Below are 23,144 nucleotides of genomic sequence, written 5' to 3'. Positions count from 1 at the left end.
GGAGCTCAGGCGGTAACGCGAGCGATGGGGAGCGGCTGTAAACACAGATCAAGCTTCGCTCGCTCACCGCCGCTCACCTCCTGCTGTGCGGCCCCGTTCCTAACAGGCCACGGACCGGTAGCGGTCTGCGGCCCGAGGGTCGGGGAGCCCCGCTTTAAGTCCTTGAAAACGGGCTACGCGGATGGCAGCCTTCTCTCCTATGCCTGAGGTCAGCCTCGGCTGTTACTAACAATCACCAGGACAATCCAGCGTTAGTGCAAATCCCAGAAAGTCCTTGACTTCTGCAAGCATGTTTCTGCGTTTAGGCAATATTTTTCCCATCATCTTTTTTTACAGAAAGAAGCTTGGGATGCAACATAATAGATGGTGCAGTTGGTGTGCACAGAGCTAAGGGGAAAGGCCTCCACTGGAAGCAGTGGTTAAGCAAACAGACAGCTGGTCTCCTTCTTTATTCCATTTCCCTTGTCTTTTGTTCACTTTCGAGAGGTTGGTTCGAGCTTGTTTATACGTGTCTTGAGTAAGGTATTCAGGCAAAGGTGTGGGCAGAAAGGAAAGGAAAATGAAAGTGAAGTGATGAAAAGTTAATGCGGAGATTTGGTAGGGAAGTTTTAATGATCACCACTATAGGGGAACTATTTTTCTTTTAAAACTGTAACTGTTTCTCATAAACATTCAGCAATATAACTCCCTTTAAAAATGTTTATGCAAATTCCATTTAGGATAGCATCTAAAACAATAAAATACTTAGGAATAAGTTTCACAAAAGAAGTGCAAGATTTGTATACTGAAAACTACAAAGATTGTTCAGAGAAGTTAAAGATGGAAATAAGGGGAAGGACATCTCATGTTCATGGATTGGAAGACTTACTATTAACATGGCAATAGTATCCAAAGTGACCTACTGATTCAAGGCAATCCCTATCAAAATCCCAGCTGTTTTTTTGCAGAAATTGACAAGCTGATCTCAAATTCCTTCATAAATGCAAGAGACCCAAAGTAGCGAAAACAATCTTAAAAAAAAAAGAGTAAAGTTGGAGGACTCACACTTTCCTATTTCAAGATCTACTACATACCTACAATGATCAAGACTGTGTAGTACTCGTGTAAAAGTAACCATATAAATTCATGGAATAGAACGGAAAGTCCCAAAATAAACTCTTACTTTTATGGTCAATTGATTTTCAACAAATGTGTCAAGACAATTCAATGGGGAAAGAATAGTCTTTACCACCACTAGTTCTGGGACAATTGGATATCTACATGCAAAAGAATGAAGCTGGACGCCTAACCCACACCATATGCAAAAATTAACTAAAAATGGAGCGAAACCATAAATCTAAGTGTTAAAATTATAGAACTCTTAGAAGCCCACATAGGTATAAATCTTTATGACCTTTGATTAGGCAGTGGTTTCTTATATATGACACCAATAGTATAAGCAATAAAAAGGAGAAAATAGATAAACTGGACATAATAAAAATTCATTAAAGAATCCCCCCCAAAATTTTGTCCTTCAAAGGACATCATGAAAAAAGTGAAAAGACACTCACAATGGGAGAAAACTTTTGCAAATCATACCTCTGATTAGGGACTTTGTCATGGACTGAATTGTGTTGTCCAATACTTCATATATTTTTAAAATTTTTATTTTAAAATAAGCATAGTTGATTTACAATGTTGTGTTTAATTTGTGCTGTTCAGCAAGGTGACTCAGTTCTACATATATATACACTTTTTCTTATTCTTTTCAATTATGGTTTATCACAGGATATAGTTCCCTGTGATATACAGTAGGACCTTGTTGTTTATCCATCCTATATATAATAGTTTGCCTCTGCTAATCTCAAACTCCCACAAAAATTCGTATTTTGAAGCCCAAACCCCCAATGTGACTGTATTTGAGATGGGGCCTTTAAAGAGGTAATTAAGGTTAAATGAGATCAGAAGGGTGGGACCTAATCAAGCATGATTGATGTCTTCATAAGAAGAGGAAGAAACACCAGAGATGTGTATCCACAGAATAAAGGCCATGTGAGGACACTGTCTGCAAGCCAAGGAGAGAGGTCTCACCAGAAACCAACCCGGCTGGCATCTTTATCTTGGACACCCAGCCTCCAGAACTGTGAGAAAATAAATTCCTATTGTTTAAGCCACCCATTTTATGGTATCCTGTTTTGGCCGCCTGAGCAGACTAAAACAGACTTTGACCTAGAGTATATAGAACGATTACAACTCAAATATAAAGACAGGGACTTCCCTGGCGGTGAGTGGTTAAGACTTCACCTTCCAATGCAGGGGTTGCGGGTTCGATCCCTGGTTGGGGAGATAAGATCCCACATGCCTTGGGGCCAAAAAACCAAAACATAAAACAGAAGCAATATTGTAACAAATTCAATAAAGACTTAAAAAAAAAAAAGGTCCACATCAAAAAAAAAAGAAGAAATAAAAAGACAACCTAATTTAAAAATGGGCAATGGTTCTGAATAGATAGTTGTCTAAAGAAAATATACAAATGACCAAGAAGCACTTGAAAAGAGGCTCAACCTCATTAGCCATTAGGAAAATGTAAATCAAAACCAGGAGATACCACTTCACAATGACTAGGATAGCTACAATCAAAAAGACAATAAAATAGATAGCTAGTGGGGTAGTGAGGTGGATGGACCTAGAGTCTGTCAAACAGAGTGAAGTAAGTCAGAAAGACAAATACCGTATGCTAACACATATATAAGGAATATAAGAGAAAAAAATGTCATGAAGAACCTAGGGGTAAGACGGGAATAAAGACACAGACCTACTAGAGAATGGACTTGAGGATATGGGGAGGGGGAAGGGTAAGCTGGGACAAAGTGAGAGAGTGGTATGGACATATATACACTACCAAACGTAAAATAGATAGCTAGTGGGAAGCGGCCGCATAGCACAAGGAGATCAGCTCGGTGCTTTGTGACCACCTAGAGGGGTGGGATAGGGAGGGTGGGAGGGAGGGAGACGCAAGAGGGAGGAGATATGGAAACATATGTATATGTATAACTGATTCACTCTGTTATAAAGCAGAAATTAACACACCATTGTAAAGCAATTATACTCCAATAAAGATGTTAAAAAAAAATAGATAGCTAGTGGGAAGCAGCTGCATTGCACAGGGAGATCAGCTCGGTGCTGTGTGACCACGAGGGGTGGGATAGGGATGTTGGGAGGGAGACGCAAGAGGGAGGAGATATGGGGATATATGTATACATATAGCTGATTCACTTTGTTATACAGCAGAAACTAACAAAACATTGTAAAGCAATTATACTCCAATAAACATGTTCAAAAGAAAAAGACAATAAGTGTTAGATGCAGAGAAACTGGAACCGTCATACACTGTTGGTGGAGATGTAAAATAATGCGGCTGAGCCGTCTGGCAGTTCCTGAAAAAGTTAAACAGTTTCCATTTGACCCAGCAATTCTACTCCTAGGTATGTACCAAGAGAACTGAAAACATATGTCCACGAAAAAAACTTGTACGTGAATGTGCATAGAAGCACTATTCATGATAGCTAAAAAGGGGAAACAACCCAAATGTCCATAAACTGATGAGTGGATAAACAAAATGTCCTCAATCCATATGATGGAATAACATCCAGCCATAGAAAGGAGTGAAGTAGTGACACGTGCTGCAATGTGGATGAGTCTTGGAAACATCACGCTAATTGAAAGAAGCCAGACACAAAAGGCATCATATTGTATGGTTCCATTTTTATGAAATGTCTGGAATAAGCAAATCTATAGAAAGCAGATTGGTGTTTGCCAGGGGCTGGGAGGAATGGGGAATGGGAATTACTCTAATGGGTACTGGTTTTCTTTTAGCATATCTGATTAAAATGTTCTGGAATTAGATAGCACTGAAGGTTGTACAACCTTGTGAATCTATTAAAAACCACTGGATTGTACATTAAAAATTTTTTTTTGTTTTTGGCCACACCACACGGCATGTGGGATCTTAGTTCCCTGACCAGGGGTCGAACCTGTGCAGTGGAAGCATGGAGTCTTAACCACTGGACCCAGAGAAGTCCCTGGATTGTATACTTTTTTTAAAAATTTAATTTTATTTATTATTTTTTAATTTTTTGTCTGCATTGGGTCTTCGTTGCTGAGCGCGGGCTTTCCCTAGTTGCAGCGAGCAGGCTTCTCATTGAGGTGGCTTCTCTTTGCTGCGGAGCACGGGCTCTAGGCGTGCGGGCTTCAGTAGTTGTGGCTCCTGAGCTCTACAGCCCAGGCTCAGTAGTTGTGGCACATGGGCTTAGTTGCTCTGTGGCATGTGGGATCTTCCTGGACCAGGGATCAAACCTGTGTCCCCTGCATTAGCAGGCAGATTCCTAACCACTGCGCCACCAGGGAAGTCCCCTGGATTGTATACTTTTAAAATCATTTATTTATTTATTTGGCTGCGCCGGGTCTTAGTAGTGGCACGTGGGATCTTCGTTGCCGTGTGCAAGATTTAGTTCACTAACCAGGGATCCAACCCAGGCCCCCTGCATTGGGAGTGTGGAGTCTTAACCACTGGACCACTAGAGAAGTCCCTGGATTGTATACTTTAACAGGTAAATTTTATGATGTGTGAATTACATCTCATAAAGCTGTTATTAAAAAACTAAAAACATTTATGCAGACGTATAAATTAAAGGAATTTTCAAAATGTAAATACAGTAGCCAACATGTTATTTTGTCCAGGTTAAAATACTTTGGAAAATCTCCAGGCCAGTTAATTTACTGTTTTTTTTTGTTTTTTTGCGGTACGTGGGCCTCTCACTGTTGTGGCCTCTCCCGTTGCGGAGCACAGGCTCCGGATGCGCAGGCTCAGCGGCCGTGGCTCACGGGCCCAGCCGCTCCGCGGCATGCGGGATTCTCCCAGACCGGGGCATGAACCCGTGTCCCCTGCATCGGCAGGCGGACTCTCAACCACTGCGCCACCAGGGAAGCCCTGATTTTTGTTTTTGTTGTTGTTTTTGTTTCCCTGGTCTTTCTCCCCCTTCCCTGTGAGTTCTGTAGGATGATGGTTCCTTCCCAGTTTTCTCCTTTGTCTAGAACTGCACCCAGAGGTGTGTTCTCAGCAAACAGCATGTGCTCCTCTTTCCCCTCCTCCATGCGTTCTGAAGAGGGCAGAGGTCAGAGGGCGGTGCTGGCCTATAAGGTCTGATGCTCACCTCCGTCTGCAGGCCTGAGCGTGTGGCCCACTGCTCCTTTTTGTAGAGATTACATCACATGGTCTCAGCCTTCAAAGAACTCACATTCAGGGACTTCCCTGGTGGTGCAGTGGTTAAGAATCCGCCTGCCAACGCAGGAGACACAGTTTGATCCCTGGTTGGGGAAGATCGCACATGCTGTGGAGCAACTAAGCTTGTGCACCACAACTACTGAGCCCATGTGCCACAACTACTGAAGCACGCGCACCTAGAGCCTGTGCTCCACAACAAGAGAAGCCACCGCAATGAGAAGCCCGAGCACCGCAACGAAGAGTAGCCCCCGCTCGCCACAACTAGAGAAAGCCCATGCGCAGCAACGAAGACTCAACGTAGCCAAAAAAAAAAAAAACAAAAAAACCAAACAAAAAGCCTTACATTCAGAGGCACGTAAAATCTGAGTGATAACGTGCATTTGAGGACACAGGACGGAAGGCAGGGTGGATGCGAGACGTAGTTTTCAATGTGTATCCTTTTGTACTGTTCTTACCATGTGTTACGGATGGAAGTGTGTACCCCCAAATTCATATGTTGAAGTCCTGACCCCTGCTACACCTCAGAATGGGACTGTATTTGGAGACAACACTTTTAAAGAGGTAATTAAGGTTAAATGACATCATATGGTTGGGCCCTAACCCAATATTACTGGCGTCCTTATGAGAAAAGGAAGGGACACCAGGGATGCGATCCCACAGGGAAGGGGCCGTTTGAGGACAGAGCGGGAAGGCGGCCACCTGCAAGTCAAGGGAGAAATCTCACCAGAAACCAAACTTCCAAGCACCTTGACCTTGGACTTCCAGCCCCAAAACCATGAGAAAAAAATTTATGTTGGTTAAGCTGAAACCGCACAACTCAGATTGTGACTTGAACCCATGGGCCGGGACTCAAACCTGGCCAGAACCCAGATTGGGACCTGAACCCACTGTCTTTTCATTGAGATCGCACACCTGGCCTCAGGACTTAATGAAGCTCAGGTTCTTTATGTTTCACTGCAGAAAGAATTCAGTGAGAGACAAAGTGATAGGGAAGAAGTGGATTTCTTTAGAGAGAGACACATGCCAGAGACAGAATGCGGTCTGTCTCAGAAGGCGAGAGTCCCTGAAATATGGGGTGGTTAGTTTTTATGGGCTGGGTAATTTCATAGGCTAATGAGTGGGGGGATTATTCCAACTATTTCGGGGAAGGGGTGGGGATTTCCGGGAATTGGGCCACCGCCCACTTTCTGGCCTTTTATGGTCAGCCTCAGAAGGGTCATGGCACCTGTGGGTGTGTCATTTAGCTAACGTATAATATTAGAGTGAGCGCACAGCGAGGCTCATAATCTACTGGAAGTCGAACCTTCCGCCATCTTGGACCTAGTTGGTTCTAACCAGTTTTTGCTGTATCCTCAAGGGCTATGTCATTGTTTTAGAGGTTGTGTTCTGACCCCTTCGCTCCTGTGTCAAAGCCACCCGTCTGTGGTATCTTGTTATGGCAGCCCTAGCAAAGCAGTACACTTTGTATGTTTTCTCGATCTTTGTTTATCCCATAAGAATAATTACGGTAATACAAAGGAACTTGCAATCTAATTCAAAAACACAATGCTATAGACTGAATGTTTCTGTTGCCCCCCACCCCCCTGTTCATATGTTGACACCTATTCCCCAATGTGTTGCTTTTAGGAGGTGGGGCTTTTGGGAGGTGAGGTCATGAAGGTAGAGCCCTCATGAATGGGATTAGTGACCTTACAAAAGAGACCCCAGGAAACCCCCCTTGCTCTTTCTGCCAAGTGAGAACACAGTGAAAAGACTGCCATCCACGAAGCAGGACTCCAATCCTCCACATCTGTAGGCATCATCATCTTGGACTGCCCAGCCTCCAGAGCTGTGAGAAATATGTTTCTGTTGTTAATTCGCCACCCAGTCTATGGTATTTTTGTTAGAGCAGCCCGAACAGACTGAGATACACAAAAAGATAATGAATGAACGAAATGAGGAAATACATTGTCAGTTAGCAGGTGAGTGGATGGAGGAATAGCCATCCCCTTCTCCTGCCCTCAAGCTCTCCCTCCTCCACAGGGCTTCCTCAGCCAGGCCTCCTGGCTCTGTCCACTCTGTGCTTTCCTCTCCCCGTCCTGCCTTTCAAAGTCCCAGCTCCAGGGGCACCTGCTTGGGGAAAAGCTTTTCCTACCAACCAGAGCATAATTTTGTTTTCCTCTAGACTCTAAGAGAAGTCGCTGCCTCCAAGCTTCATTTTGAAAAAGATTTTGTCTTAGTCCCATTTATTTTGTCATGTCTGTGAAGACTGGGCCCACCCTATGAGTCTAGAAGGCTCTCCCTGGAAATACTTGTTTTTGGTTGACTGAGTCTAGCAGTTACCTCCAATCAGAAGACCAAAGAAGATAAAACCCCATCAGTTCCATCTACTTAGTTGCTTTTAAAAGAAATGTCTTGATTTTTCTAAGTATGGGTTTGAAGGGCTCATTCCAGGAATAGGAATTTTATTTTTTATCTATTTATTTTTCCCATATTAAATTTTAATAGATATTGCCAAATTGGTCTCCAAAGTGACGTCATCCATTTGTAATCTCACCAGCTATGTATGAGAGGACCTATATCCCTACACTTGACGTTGACACATGTGAATGTTTGCCAATCTGATGGGAATAAACATGTCAAGTTAATTTGCGTTTCACTTTTTTACTAATAAGTTGAGCGTCTTTTAACATGTGTCTTAATCCTTTATAATTTCAGAAGAGGAGCTTTTAAAATGTTTCTACAGGTTTCATTTTAGTCTTTGCTATAGTATAATTTTCCAAAAGGTAACATCATTAACTCTCATGCAAATATAAAATGAAAATGTCAAAGATTTAGTCAACTCAGTTAATGAGGGAACAATTAAGACGTTGTGACTAATCAGATGCTACAAGCATTTGCCAAACTCGGGCTATATCGGCAATTTAATACATTGCTAGTTTGGATACAGAACTGGATAATGTCCAACAGGGCCATAAGCCTTTCAAAGCCTTTGGGGTTGTCTGTTCCATGGGAGAGAAATTAATTTGCATTTCCACTAGAGAAAAATCTACAAGTTAACCTCTGTTCCTATGGACTTATAAAACAAGGAAATGCCAAGGCTAGTGTGCTGAAAAGGAACCCCTGGTAATCTCTTTGGCTCATTTCCAAGCATCTAAAACAATGCCCAGTCCCTTGGGATAGGGTTTGGGTGCACTAACCTAAGAAATGGGAATCAGTGCTGCCAGAAGTGCTTCCTTGGAGTTGCTAGGTGACGGGGAGGAATCTGTGGCTTTTGGTTGCCTATCTTCCCACGTTCTCAGCAATGGAAATAGATCATTTAAGGTTGGCTATTTGTCTTGGTAAACTGAGGAAATTATTGGCTTCAGCCATCAGGAATTAAATTAATCATTCCTATCTCTAAAGGTGATTTTCCTAAATTCATTCTACCCGTTCTCTAACTCCTGCTCATTCCTTAAAATTTAAAAAAACCTATATTTAACAGAAAACATAATTTTATAAGACATATCTTTCTTTAAACTTATAACAACATCCCCCTATGCTCCATCCCCCCCACCCGTCATGGCTACTCCCCAGAGACAACCTCTTTCAACTCTTTTTGCACTTTCCTCTGCTATTTACATCCCTATTTTTAAATAATAGGCTTATACTGCTAATTCTTTATTTTTAATGTATATATTATCAATTCCCTTCCTATCATGAAAGATGAGAAGTTTTTCTACCCTTCCCTTTCCACGAAACTCAACACTGGCCCCACATCCTCCCACCACAGCCATATTATATTTCATTAAAATCAACACTCAGTGATTATGTTATTTTGATTAAATTAATACTGAAGTATAATATAAGCATGTTATTTTAATATATAATCAAGCATATATTAATCATATATATTATATATTATTATATACAATAATATAAGTATGTTATTTTAATTAATCACAGCCAAGTCATAATTATATATGATTACATCTCTCTCTTTGTAAAACTTAATCCCCCTTGTGTTAAACATTTCTTCATTTTAAAAATTAGCCTAAGGGGAAAAGGGGGGGTGGGAGGAATTGGGAGATTGGGATTGGCACATATACACTATTGATACTATGTATAACATAGATAACTAATGAGAACCTGCTGTATAGCACAGGGAACTCTACCTAACACACCATGATGACCTAAATGGGAAGGAAATCCAATAAAAAGGGGATATATGTATATGTATAGCTGATTCATTTTACTGCACAGTAGAAACTAACACAACATTGTAAAGCAACTATACTCCAAAAAAAATTAACTTTAAAAAATTGGCTTAGTTTTCTAGGTGTTCAATGTAAATTCTTTCTCAAACCCTCTGTCAGAGCCATCAAGCTCCTCTCAACCCAGTTCCTTTCAATCAGATGATGGTCCTTAGCTTCTTAAGTGTCCTGCTGCCTCGGGCTGCCTGCACCATGCAGGACTGCTGTGCTGGGACCACCTTGACCCTTGTCCGGAGAGTTCCCTTTGACTCCCCTCTCTTGAGTTTTCTACTTCCTGGCTCCCATTTCCTCCCTCTTTTCACAATTTTCAGTATTTCCTGATCAAGTATATGTGGCAAGCAAAGCTTTTGAAATATTTGAGCTTGTCTTTACTGGATTAACACACTATACTGGATTCATAGTTTGGCTGGGTAGAATATTCCTAGTCTAAAATCATTCTCTCAGATTTCTGAAGGTTTTGTTCCACGGTCTGCCAGCTTCCAGTGTTGTGGTTGAGGAGTGTAATGTTGCTCTGATTCCTCCTCTTTTGTTTGTGATCTGTTTCTCCTCCTTGGAAGGTTTTAGGGTCTTATTTTTACCCTGGGTCCTCTGAAATAGCAGGATGATGTGCCTTAGCAAAGGTCCTTTTTTGCCTGTTGGGCTATTCCCTTTAAATGGAATCCTTAAATTTTAGCTTTCATTGAAAGTGGGGCCTTGTTAACATCAATAGTGGTGATGAAGTGAAAGAGGGGGATTCGAAATGTAATCTAGTGAGTAACAATCAGAAATCATGCCAGGATAAGAGGAGGACCCCTACTCTTATTGGTCCAGTGGTGGATGAATATGCAAAGAAAACATTTTTAAGCCAAATCATGGGGACTCAGCAAGAACAGTATAATTTGTACCTTGGGAGGATTCTAGTTTACGGAGATTCTTCTAATTTATCAAAATCCTCTTTCTACTAAGAAGCTTATTATTGAAATAGAAGGCAGAGTATGTATCAGATGTAGATCAGCAATCTTTCAGAGCTCATTAGAGTGTTTCAAGGCTTTGTCCTTTGATTTAATACTATTGTGGTGTAAATGAAAGGACCATCTATTTTGTGGGGGTTATTAGTATAGGTTCTCTGTCTCATAAAGAAACGAAACAAACCAGTTGCAAAGTAGGGAAAGAATCTGGAACAGGACATGGCTCCTTTGTACATTTCCTAACTGTGTAATTTTCATTGGCACATGTGCAGACTCACAAGCACTGCCATTTGATACAATTTCTCCGATTATAACTTTTTTTTGAAATGCAAAAAACGCTAAGAACATAAGATTTACTTTTCCCTCCCTCCCTAGTTCTCCTGTCTCTTTTGGCCTCATTCTTGTGCCTTAGTTTTCCAGGGAGAAGAGTCTGATCTGGTTGAGGCTGCATAGTCCCTATGAGGGGAATTTCTAAGGAGATGGACGTGAACTGTATTTGGTTGGACTCTTTCCAAACATGTTAACATTCTTTATGTAAGTACAGACATAGGGGGGAAAATGCAAGCAGAGGTTAGATGAACTGTCCTACAGTCTAGAAGGGGATGCCAGGACCCTCCCGCTGCACCAGTCCCTGAAGAGGGTGCTTTTAATGGCTACATTCTTTTTTTTTTTTTTAAACTGCTGCTTTTATTTTATGTTATTTATTTATTTATTTTTTTGGCCATGCAGCGCAGCATGAGGGATCTCAGTGCCCCGACCAGGGATCGAACCCATGCCCCCTGCAGTGGAAGCGTGGAGTCTTAACCCTTGGACCGCCAGTGAAGTCGTGATGGCTGTATTCTAACTAAGCCACAGATCCGTAGAGTCCTGTTATCCTTGGAGGGCAGACAGTGGTTGTAGTGTTGGCAGTAACTTACCTTGAAAAAATATATATACATGTATATTTTAATCCTCACTCTAGATACAGCATCAGACACCCTAATGCTAAGCACAGATACACACTCCAGGGGTGGCTAGGGAGCATATAATCAAATGCCCACACTCCAGCTGTCTTTCTCTCTAATCCACAGCAGAGAATTTGTTAACTGGTCCAATGGGTGTTAGAAAAGTGATTTTATTGTTGACATTCGTTTCGTTTGAGAGATAGGTTGGCTAAAATTTAGCAAGCTCTTCACCTCTCACCCCTGGAACGGTATCTAAGGCTTGAACTGAATGGTCCTATGTCCAACTTCTGACTCAGAGGATTCTGGTTGACTGACGCCAACCAGGGAATTACTTCTGGGACATGGTTGTGGTTTTGTCTTGACATTAACATATAATGCCAGGTGCGGTGAGACCTGAGACTTTGGGAGCTTAAAAAACACAGTGTAGGGGCTTCCCTGGTGGCGCAGTGGTTAAGAATCCGCCTGCCAATGCGGGGGACACGGGTTCGAGCTCTGGTCCGGGAAGATCCCACATGCCGTGGAGCAACTAAGCCCGTGGGCCACAATGACTGGGTCTGCGCTCTAGAGCCTGCGAGCCACAACTACTGAGCCCGTGTGCCACAACTACTGAAGCCAGCGCGCCTAGAGCCTGTGCTCCGCAACAACAGAAGCCACCGCAATGAGAAGCCCACGCACCGCAACGAAGAGTAGCCCTCACTCGCCACAACTAGAGAAAGCCCGCACACAGCAACGAAGACCCAACACAGCCAAAAAATCTCAGGAAAAAAAAAAAAACCCAAAACACGGTGTAGGACTATATTGGGCTTTCTTTTTATGTTCAATACATGTTTGCGTTCGGTCTGTGACTTGCTTCCATTCAAACAAATTACCTTTTGTTAAGTGTATGGGGCTGGGGGTGGGGTGGGGGGACCCTCAGCCCTGACTTATCTCAAACCAGTGGTGGGTACTGACATTTACCAAAAAAGAATCTACCAGTTACGTATGACCACACTGACTAAGGTCTGTTTTCAATAGTGGTTCATGTGGTTAGGTCATGATTTGTGACTTACTAACCTCCTTTCCTGGATTTAAAAGTGAAAAATGAGTCCAGTGGCCTCTGCTGTTCTATGCTGCCCTGTGCTTGAGAGAATGTCTTCACCACCTGAAAGCACCTTCAGAACTGCCGGCAGAGAAAAGAGATGTCGCACGTGCGGCCAGGGCCAGGGTGGGATTAACCCAGAGGTGATTATAACAGTTGCCATTTGGAAGATGTACGTGGGGCAAGCCCTGTGGTAGGTGTGAGACTTCGCTTACCTTGTTTAGGCCTTGTAACATCTCAGTGAGACGTGCATATTCCAATCAAGAAATGGAAACTGTAAGAGGTTAAGGAACTTGCCTGTGGTCTCACGGCTGGGAAATGGGGAAGCAGAATTTGGAATCCAGGTCTGCCTTCTTTGAAGCCCATGGAACTCGGGTGATGGATCTAATCTTCATCGAAAGTAATGGTAAGGAAAAAAAGTGATGTTACTCTTCTATGAATCAGACTGAAATCAACTAAGTGCACATTAACGGAGAAAGTGTTAGTTTGTGATTCAGAAAAGCCTAGGAACAAATGCTGGTTCTGCCACCTACCAGATGCGTGCTATTAGCAAGTGCTAAATTTTTCTATGGGCCTGAGTTTCCTCATCTGTAAAGTGGGACTCATTTTACTTTCTTTTCAAATGTATTGTGAAAAATGAGTGACATTGGAAATACAGCAAGCACTGTACTTAATGCATAGCGGTCCTCCTGTGTTCTTTCTCCCTTGGGGGAATGTCCCCTTGGTAAGACATGGAGGCAGATATTAAATTCATTCATCTTTGCATCCCAGGAATTTCCGACAGCGCTAGCCTGTTGAACATTCTCACTGAATGTTCTTTGACTTAACTGATCTAGAACGTATTCTGTGACTGACTGTGAGCAGGGCTTTGAGCCCACGGGGCAGAAGGCAGTGTTATAGGAATATGCGGACAAGCACAGGGGGACTTTCACTGCAATGTTAAGATCAAATGGGCAGTCAGGAGTGGAAATACAATCCATGCCCTAAAGGACAGGGCCACCCTTCACAGGATTCCTGATCCAAGAGGAAACAAAGTCGCGATTTGGAGAAGTCATAAAGCTAAATATGTGAGCCAACAGTCAAGTCAAATAGGAGGACCGGAAGTACTGTTCAAAAGAAAACCAGGGGCTTCCCTGGTGGCGCAGTGGTTGAAAGTCCGCCTGCCGATGCAGAGGACGTGGGTTCGTGCCCCGGTCCGGGAAGATCCAACATGCCGCGTAGCGGCTGGGCCCGTGAGCCATGGCCGCTGAGCCTGCGTGTCCGGAGCCTGTGCTCCTCAACGGGAGAGGCCACAACAGTGAGAAGCCCGCGTACCGCAAAAAAAAAAAAAAGAAAACCAGTAATTTCACAAACATATATTGTTTAGGATTAAAAATTTTAAACTATTACATTTAGTATCTAATTGGAAACTAATGGAGGGTTATAGATAACAAAACTGACAATTTTATTAAGAATTAAATAGCATGGTTGTGAACAGAAACCAAACATGTTCTCTTAGGATTTCCTCAGTGCTTCAGGTCTAAGTCCTGAAATATTCAGTTTTTCATTTCCAATTCCTCTTTCGTTTTCAGTTTTTATCCATTGCATGTGTGAAGGGAAGATCAAGGGGCAAGAGAGGAGGTGAGAAGGAAACTGACATGGCAGTCTTGGCAGGGACATAGGAGTCAGGGCTGGGGGTCTAGAGAGGATTCCCAGCCCAGAGCCAACCCCAAGTAGAAGCAATGATGACATAGACGGACTTGTACATGCAGCTTCCCTCCACTCCCGGAGAAGAGGCTTTTAGTGTTTCTTAACAAACCTGTGGCCAATTTGGTCAGCCACCTGACAAAACCCTAGCTCTAACCGTAACCTGACCCTAAATCTAAGCAAATCGTGGTGATGAAGTTTTGATGAGTGGCGTGCTTTCATTTCATTTTTTTTTTTTTTTTTTGCGGTGCGCGGGCCTCTCACTGTTGTGGCCTCTCCCGTTGCGGAGCACAGGCTCCGGACGCGCAGGCTCAGCGGCCATGGCTCACGGGCCCAGCCGCTCCGCGGCACGTGGGATCTTCCCGGACCGGGGCACGAACCCGCGTCCCCTGTATCGGCAGGCGGACTCTCAACCACTGCACCACCAGAGAAGCCCGCGTGCTTTCATTTCTTGATTCCCATCATTACACAGCAGGGCACGCTTCTGTGCCGGTGTCCCCATGTTTTGTCAGATGGCCAGTCAGAGCGGAGCAGACGGCCACTGGGGTTTGGGTGCTCTCAGAGCACAGACATGTGTCAGAGACCAGGCCTGCATCTACAGATATGCTTTGCCAAGGGTGTTAGACTAAGGGACTACCATCTTTTCTTAAGGCCAGGCAGTATATTTAGTGGGGTGTTTGTATCCTTTGTAGGGGAGCACAAGTATCTTTGAAGTTCCTCTTGTCTTAACTTCTCTTTCCACTTTCCATCTTTCTACTATAGGGAAATAATTTCAGCATCTAGCAATCACGTCCCCCTTCTTCTAATTGCTAAAGTATAATTTTCAAAAAGTTAAAAGCATACCTCTTATTGCAAACATAAAACGAACACAGACCAACAATTTTATTCAACTCATTAATTAATGATGAAACCAGTAAGATGTTAAGACTAGTTCAAAGGAGAATCTGAAACAGGTACAGACGCAGATATTAGTGAAGAATGCTGAAGTGAATTTGCTAACATGCAAAACTGATTAATATCCTAGAGGGGGTATCTCTACGGACCGAAGTTTATTTGCATTGCTTTGGACAAGAATTGTTTGTATTACTATCCATTTTCTACATCTTTTTTTTTTTTTTTTTGCAGTACGCGAGCCTCTCACTGTTGTGGCCTCTCCCGTTGCGGAGCACAGGCTCCGGACGCACAGGCTCAGCGGCCAGGGCTCATGGGCCCAGCCGCTCCGCGGCATGTGGGATCTTCCGGGACCGGGGCACGAACCCATGTCCCCTGCATCGGCAGGCGGACTCTCAACCACTGCGCCACCAGGGAAGCCCTACACGTTATCTTTTAAAGTGTACGATTCAGTGGTTTTCAGTATCTTCAGAATGTTAGGCCAGCATCACCCCATTTTCCAAAACATTTTCATCACTCCAAAGGAAACCCTGTACCCATAAAGCAGTTACTCTTAATTTCTCCCATTCATTCCTCCCCTCAGCCCATAGCAGCCACTAATCTACTTTCCATTTCTATGGATTTGCCTATTCCGGACATTTCATATAAATGGAATCATATAATATGTGCTTCTTCATGTCTGGTTTCCGTTTGGTATAGTGGGTTTCAAGATTCATCCATGTTGCATTGAGGCATATGCCAGTACTTCATTCATGGCTGAATAATACTCTGTTGTTTGGATATAACAGATGTTGTGTACCTATTCATCAGTTGTTGGACATTTGTGTTGTTGCCACTTTTTAACTATTACGAGTAATGTTGCTATGAACCTTCATGTAAATTTTTGTGTAAACATAGGTTTTCTTTCTTTTTTAAAAATTATTTATTTATTTATTTATTGGCTGCGTTGGGTCTTAGTGGGCTGTTCGTTGTGGTGTGTAGGTTTCTCTCTAGTTGTGGTGCGTGGGCTCCAGAGCACGGGCTCAGTAGTTGCGGCGTGTGGGATCTTAGTTCCCCAACCAGGGATTGAACTGGCGTCCCCTGCATTGCAAGATGGATTCTTAAACTACTGGACCACCCAGGGAATCCAGAACATAGGTCTTCAATGTTTTCATTCTCTTGGGTATATATACCTAGGAGTAGAATTGCTGGGTCAATAGTAACTTCATGTTTAACTTTTTGAGGAACTTTCAAACTGTTTCTCAAAGTGGCTACACCATTTACATTTCCAACAGCAATGTATGACAGTTCCAGTGTCACCAACACTTGTTAGTGTCCATGTTTTTTCTTCTTTTAATTACAGCCATCCTCGTGAGTGCAATGCGGTATCTCACTGTAGCTTTGATGTGCATTTCCCTGATGGCTAATGATGGTGAGCATCTTTTCATGTGCTTATTGTCTATTTGCATATCTTCTTGGGAGAAATCTCTGGCTATTTTCTTTTAATATTCCAGTTCACCAATGCACTTTGTGTGATTTACTGTTATACCTATGTGTGGAGTTCTCAGTTTCAGGTATTGTATTGTTCCATTCTAGGATTTCTATTTGACCTCTGTGTGTGTGTATGTGTGTGTGTGTACACACACACACATATATATATATATACATCTCCACTTCTTTGCTGAAATTCTCTATATTTTCATTGCAATTCTTGAACTTATTATTTACATATATTCTACTCTGTATCTGGTAACTCCAATATCTGGCTATTTCATGAATTTGTTACTAATAGGTTTTGTTCTTTTCTCTTGATTTTTAGTCATGTGGTCTTGTTTCCTCTTATGCCTGGTAATGTATTGATGCTGAATATGGAGTATGAAAGACCATGGAAAAAAAGTGAGTCTTTGGATGGTGTTATCATCTATTGGGAGAATTTGCTTTTGCTCCTGGTGGGTCATTAAGGGTGGGGGAAGCATTTGAATCAGGCATTGGGATGCTTGTGGGCTTGGCAGGTCTAGTCTTTGTGAAGGCTTGTCTTCTGGGTCTTCTCTACTCTGAGGAAGTAACGCTTTGGGGATCCTAACTCCAGTTTTTATCTCTCTGGCCCTGTAAATGTCCAGAAGGTGTGCTTGGCCTCTTAGTCTCCGAGCTGCCACTTGGAATCTGCAAATACTTAGAGGGGAAGAACTTGATCATATGTCTGGCTCACCTCCTCAGATTCTTGCCACCTCAAGTCCTTGCTGCCACAGTTCTCTCATGACTCAAAGAAACAGATTTAAAAACAATACTTTGTCCAGGTTTATGGTGGTTTTCGGCAGGAGGATTGGTCTTTAACTGCCATTACTAGAAGAAGTTTCCCACATTTCTCAATGTCTTGATGAAGATGCATGTTGTGGTTGTAGGGTGGTGGTCTTGATGGCTAGGGGTATGGTATGCTTGTGGGGTGTTGGTTGAGTAGGTTGCATATAATATATCAACTCAAACATTCTAATCTCCTAAGCCCTCAAACCCTTTCCTTAGTCTACAATATGCCAGAGAAGTTTTAGCAACTCATCCTCATTGAATTTAGGCCATTATTAAATCCAGGCTTCAATAAACCAAGGAATCAAACCTTAGAGCCACTCAGATGTGCTGAATATAACACATTACATGAGGAGTCCCGAGTGAGTGTATGTACGTTTGTAAATCTTGCTGATTCCAACCTTACATTTCATCCCTCTTGGTGTAACACTGTAGATTCCATTCCCATACATGACCCTCAGCTTCCTCTCAATACACATGGGCAAGATATTCCAACTTCCTTGGTGTATAATCTACCTCCACCTCGTCCCCAGCCGATCTTGCGGTTTTCTTCTGGGCTCAGCTGGGAGTTTATTCTTGCTATGGTCCCGGAGTCAATGAGGTGCAGTGTGGGCAGGTTTTGAGAACGGGCATCCAGATGGGAGACAAAGGCCCCAGGTGAAAGGTCTTCTTGTGAGTGATTGCTAATTTCCTTAAACAGGGGAAGAGGGGCTGCTTCTGTAGGCAAGGGAGGCTTGGGGTTCAGGAGCTCAGCTTTTTAAAACAATTTAATAATATATTAGTATTATTTGTTCAGCATCTCTAGAATCTACAATTATGTTTTTTATTTGCATTTATGAAGCTCTATTTTGAATCTTCCCCCCTCCCTCTTTCTTTCTCTTTCTATTGATCAGTCTTTCTAGAGAGGGTATTAATTTTTCAATATCCAACTTTTGGGTTTATCTGTTTTCTCTATTATTTATTTATTTATTTAGGCTGCACCGGGTCTTAGTTGCGGCATGTTGGATCTTCATTGAGGCATGCGGGATCTTTGTTGCAGCATGCAGGATTTTTACTTGTGGCATGTGGGATCTTTTAGTTGCGGCATGAGGACTACTTAGTTGCGTCATGTGAACACTTAGTTGCGGCATACACGATCCCCTGACCAGGGATTGAACCCAGGCCCCCTGCATTGGGAGTGCAGAATCTTACCCACTGGACCACCGTGGAAGTCCCTCTATTACACATTTGTTTTAATAAATTTTGTTGATAATGTTTTGGATAATTTTGTCAATATATGTTCTAATTCTGTTGTTCTCTGTCTCCTCTTCATTTCTTTGAGTTTCTGCATTCAACTTTTTAAAAAATTGAGATATAGTTGACATAAAACGCTGTGTAAGCTTATGGTGTACAACATACTGATCTGATACATTTATACTGCAATATGATGGCCATTGTAGCATTAGCTAACACCTCTGTGGCATCACATAATTATCACTTTGTCTGTGTCCACCCAAATATTCCCATCACAATCTATGGTCCTGCTCCTTTGTGGTCAATGTCCTAATCTTAGCAAGAGAATTTGCTGAGGTTGAACACTTAAACTTTGCAGTAAAGGGAAAAGAATCTGAAAGAGAATGGACATAACTATCTATCTGAATCACTGTGCTGTACACCTGAAACTAATACAATATCGTAAATCAACTATACTTCAGTAAACCACCCCCCCCAACTTTGCAACAACTTTGTAACCTGAACAATTATATTTAGGATCTGAGGATGACCCCTGTGTGTCCTGCAGCTGTACCCTATAAAGGATTCTTTGAATGTCACCATATCTGTATATTGAGATTGAAATTTAAAACTTCATGCTTATTTAAAAAAAAAAAAACTCTTCAGGGCAGTCAGAAACAGCCATCTCACTCTACACTCTTTGTAATTATCATCATTATCATAGCAATCAGTGTAACAGCAGCAACGGCCCTCCACGCCTTGTCCCCTATCTGCCCGTCACACTACCACCAGGGCTCACTTGAGTAATCCTGTGGCCGCTATGTCGCAGATTAGCACACCCCTTTTGCTCCCAGTGCGTGCACAAATATGTGAGTAGCCCAGCCAGAATTCCATATTGAGGAACTGTGTGTGCTGGGGGCCTTCCTGGCGTCAGTCAAGGTCCTGGCAGGAAACAGAACCCAACTCAAGAGACCTGCTACTGAGCAGGCATGGGCAAGATTAGGAAGCCACCTGTATGAGTTTGCTAGGGCTGCCATAACAAAGTACCACGAAGTACGTGGCTTAACAACAGACATTGTCTCACACTTCTGGAAATCCGAGATCAAGGTTGGTTCCTTCTGAGGGAAGGATCTGTTCCAGGCCTCTCTCCTAGCTTCTGGTAGTTCTTTGGCTTGTGATGGTCTAACTCCAATCTTCACATGTAATCTTCACATGCTGTTCTCCCTTTGTGCCTGTCTGTGTCCAAATTTCCCATTTTATAAGGACACCAGTCATACTGGATTAGGGTCCACCCTAACGAGCTCATTGTAACTTAATTACACCTTCAATGACCCCATTTCCAAATAAGGTCACATTCTGAGATACTAGGGATTAGGGCTTCAACGTATGAGTGTTTTGGGGGACACCCCTAACACCAACCTTGAGTGCCCAGGGATGAGTGACAGTGGGAAGCTGTTACCACCTGTGCTGGATACTCTCCACTGGCCCCTCCAGTTCCCCTCTCCAACCTTCACCTTGCCCTGTGCCCAGGAGCCCAATCTCTACAGATGGCATCGCCTGGGCTCCCTTGCCTTTTGGCTTCTATTTGACTTGGCTAATGGGCACAGGCAGGAGCCTCGTGGGTGGGAGGAGAGAGAGGTCAGTGCACCATACCCCACAGGACCCTTCCCATCCTCTCCCAGCTGCTTTCATAGATCACTTTCAGTGATTTAATGTCATATAGTTTATATTTACTATTTGGCAGATGTTAAGAGCTTAATAATGTTTAAAATATGGGTGAGTGTATATGTGGATTGTTGCACTTCCAAGAACTTCTGTACACTTAGTAATAATAGCTGACATTTATTATGTTTGTTCTAAGCACTTGAATATATTATACACTGGATAGTACCTATAAAGGAGGTGCTATGATTATCCCAATTTTAGAGCTGAGTAGACTGAGACTCCCTGAGTTTCCTATCTTGCCCAAGGTCAAGGTTGCACAGTGAACTAGTAGCAGGAATGGGATTTGATCTAGGGCAGTCTGTCCCTAGAGGTATGCCCTAAACCACAAAGACATATGTGCTGATCTGCTCACTAGACGTGCCCTCCCGACTTGACCTTGCGCCAAACACGTTCATTTTCCAAGCCCCAGTCAAACCACGGCTGTTCTGCGGGGTCTTCTCAGTCCCCTCCCAGAGGAACTGACCCTTCATTCTGTGCACCCCACTGTCCCCAGCATGACGCCCACGACACTTTGTGCCTGCTTTCCTACCTGAGTCCTTCAGGGCAGGGAACCCTGTTCCACTCATGTCCGCAGTTCCAGGGCCTGGCAGCGCATCTGACCGTCGGGGGTGGGTGCCGGCAACTATTCCTGGAAGGAATATTTTCTAGTCACCCCTGCCCACCCTGAGCGCTCTGCGGCACCCAAGTCCCCCTGGGAACAGCTGACTCCTTCCCTCAGTTGTGCTCAGGGGATATTTGTCCATGGCCTGCACTTCTGGACCACAGCTGCCCCTGCCCCCTGGGTGGGCGGTCCCGTTTGTCCTGGGCACAGGGCTCTTACCTGGCTTCTCACATGCTGGGTCAGATATGGGTTTCTGATCCTCTACAGACAGATTCCTTGGCCTCCAGTGAAGCAGTTCTACTCAGTTCCCAGGAATCTTGTGGGAGCTTTACTTCAGTTTTGTCCCAATTAAGTCACATGTTGTCAGGGGTCCCTTTGTCAAAACCCGAGGGTCATGTTGGAGTTTCCTTCCCTCTCTTTCTAGGATGTTGGATTTAACTGCTTCCTTGAGGAGACGCCTCGGAGTCCCCCTCAGCTGTTCAAGGCCAGCGTCCACGTGTCTATTTCTACCACGCTTTGAGGAAATACTTTTAAAGCCCTACCTGCATATTCGCTATAGCTTTTCTTTACTATCACCTACTCCATACTTCCCAGCTTTTCAATTCTCTGAGAACCAGCGTGCCTGGTTTCGTTCCTGGGTAGGGGACCTGCAGGGGAGCCCTAATATCGGCATCTTCTGTGCCCACGAGGGGCGTCCGGTGTTGAGTTTGGTGTGAACCTTGCCGCAGGGTCCTACAACATCGCCGCTTCTTCAGCAGCTCCGAGGGATCCCTCGTGAGATCACGGAAAACGTACGCTCAGCGTTTAAAAAATTCGGAAAATAATTTTTAGCTTTTAACGCTGTTTTTTGGTTATTTGTAAAAACGTTTCTTGTTATTTTAAGTGCCGTGTTATTCCAAACACACGTGGATTTCCTGGGGTGCATTCTGTCCCCCCTAAGATAAATGCCCTAGCTCGGCAAACTGCAGCTGGGACAACAAGATGTCTTTTTCACATCGCCTCCTCTTCCTCCTGCTGCTCTCCGGGCTGTCTCCCCGCAGGGGCGTTGGAGAGAAGAGGGGCCGCGACGCCCCCCGCGAGCGTAGGGGGAGAGGCGGGGAGCCGGGCAGCCGGGATTGGGCTTCCTCCCTCCACTCCGGAACTGCGCTGGAGCCGCCGGGACTCGGAAACCCTGGCGACGCCGCAGGAGCCGGCGGGGTGGGCGGGGCGCGGCCGGTGGGCGGGGCTAGCCGAACCCGTGGGCGGGGCCGGGGCGGGGCCTGCGCGCTGGCTGCGCGGGCCGCGAGGGGCGAGCTGCGCCCTCCGCGCTTCCCGGACTCAACGAGCGCAGGGCGCCGGCTGGCTGCGCTCCCTCCGCCGCCGCCGCCTCCTCCTCCTCCCGAGTGGGCTCGGCCCGGCGGCCAGGGCGATGTGAGCCGGGGCCCGCGGGCGCGGCCGGACCTCCGCGATGTGGCTCAAGCCTGAGGAGGTGTTGCTGAAGAACGCCTTGAAGCTCTGGGTGACTCAGAAGAGCAGCTGCTACTTCATCCTGCAGCGGCGCCGCGGCCACGGCGAGGGGAGCGGCCGGCTCACGGGTAAGGGGCGCGCCGGGGCGGGTGGGCGCAACGGCCGGGCCCGGACCTCGCTCCCCGCCAGGCCCGCGGCCCCAGTCCGGGGCTGCGGCGCAGGTGGCGGTTTTGTGGGAGACGCCGGGCCGGCCCTGCCTCGGGCTTGTTTTCCTTTCTTCTGCCTCTCTCCTGCAAGCTCCCGTCGAGGTGGTGGCAGAAGGGACTTGCGGGCTCGTGCATTTTCCCGGGCGGGGCAGGTGCCTTCGCCGCCTGGCCCGGTGACCGCCCGGAGGCCAGGCTTGGCTCGGGAAGCGAAGGAGAGACGCCGGCTGGAGCGAGGGCCGCCCGGGGAGGAGCGGGGCCGTCGTGCGGGGCCAGGTGACAGCGGGTGCGCCCCGGCCATCTGGAGGCGCCCGAGGCTCCAGGTGGTGTCGCGGCTGGGGACACACGGCCGGCCCACGGTGGGGCGCAGCTCGGGAGGCTCTGGCAATCCGGGACTGCCGGGCGGGTGAACGGGGCGGGCCGGGCGGGCCTGGGACGGTCTCCACGCCCGGAGGAGGAACGCAGGTGGTACGAATCGCGAGCTCGTGATCTTAATAGCAGAACTGAGCAGGTCAGTTCCCCGCCCCCATCCCTTCACTTTCCTCCTGGGAATGAAAGGAGGAAAAAAACTCAGGCTTGTAAAATTTATTTTAAAAAAAACATTTTTTTTCCTCTAAAAGTTACGGTCCAAAACTC

The 23,144-nt window shown here is 44.9% G+C and overlaps 1 protein-coding gene across 2 annotated transcripts in view; it reads left to right on the top strand.

Annotated features, from left to right (window-relative positions):
* Positions 1-22,226: 22,226 nt before the first annotated feature.
* Positions 22,227-23,144, top strand: part of TBC1D8 (TBC1 domain family member 8) — a 122,237-nt gene continuing 121,319 nt past the window's right edge. For both annotated transcript variants that reach the window (XM_082672028.1, XM_082672027.1), the window contains exon 1: positions 22,227-22,433. In XM_082672028.1, the coding sequence (XP_082528154.1) occupies positions 22,307-22,433 (127 nt within the window). In that variant the 5' untranslated portion in view covers positions 22,227-22,306. The remainder of the gene's footprint in view (positions 22,434-23,144) is intronic.

The sequence above is a fragment of the Grampus griseus genome (genome assembly GCF_964374135.1).
Source record: "Grampus griseus genome assembly, chromosome: 15".
NCBI lineage: Eukaryota > Metazoa > Chordata > Mammalia > Artiodactyla > Delphinidae > Grampus > Grampus griseus.
This window is presented reverse-complemented; position numbering and strand designations above follow the sequence as displayed.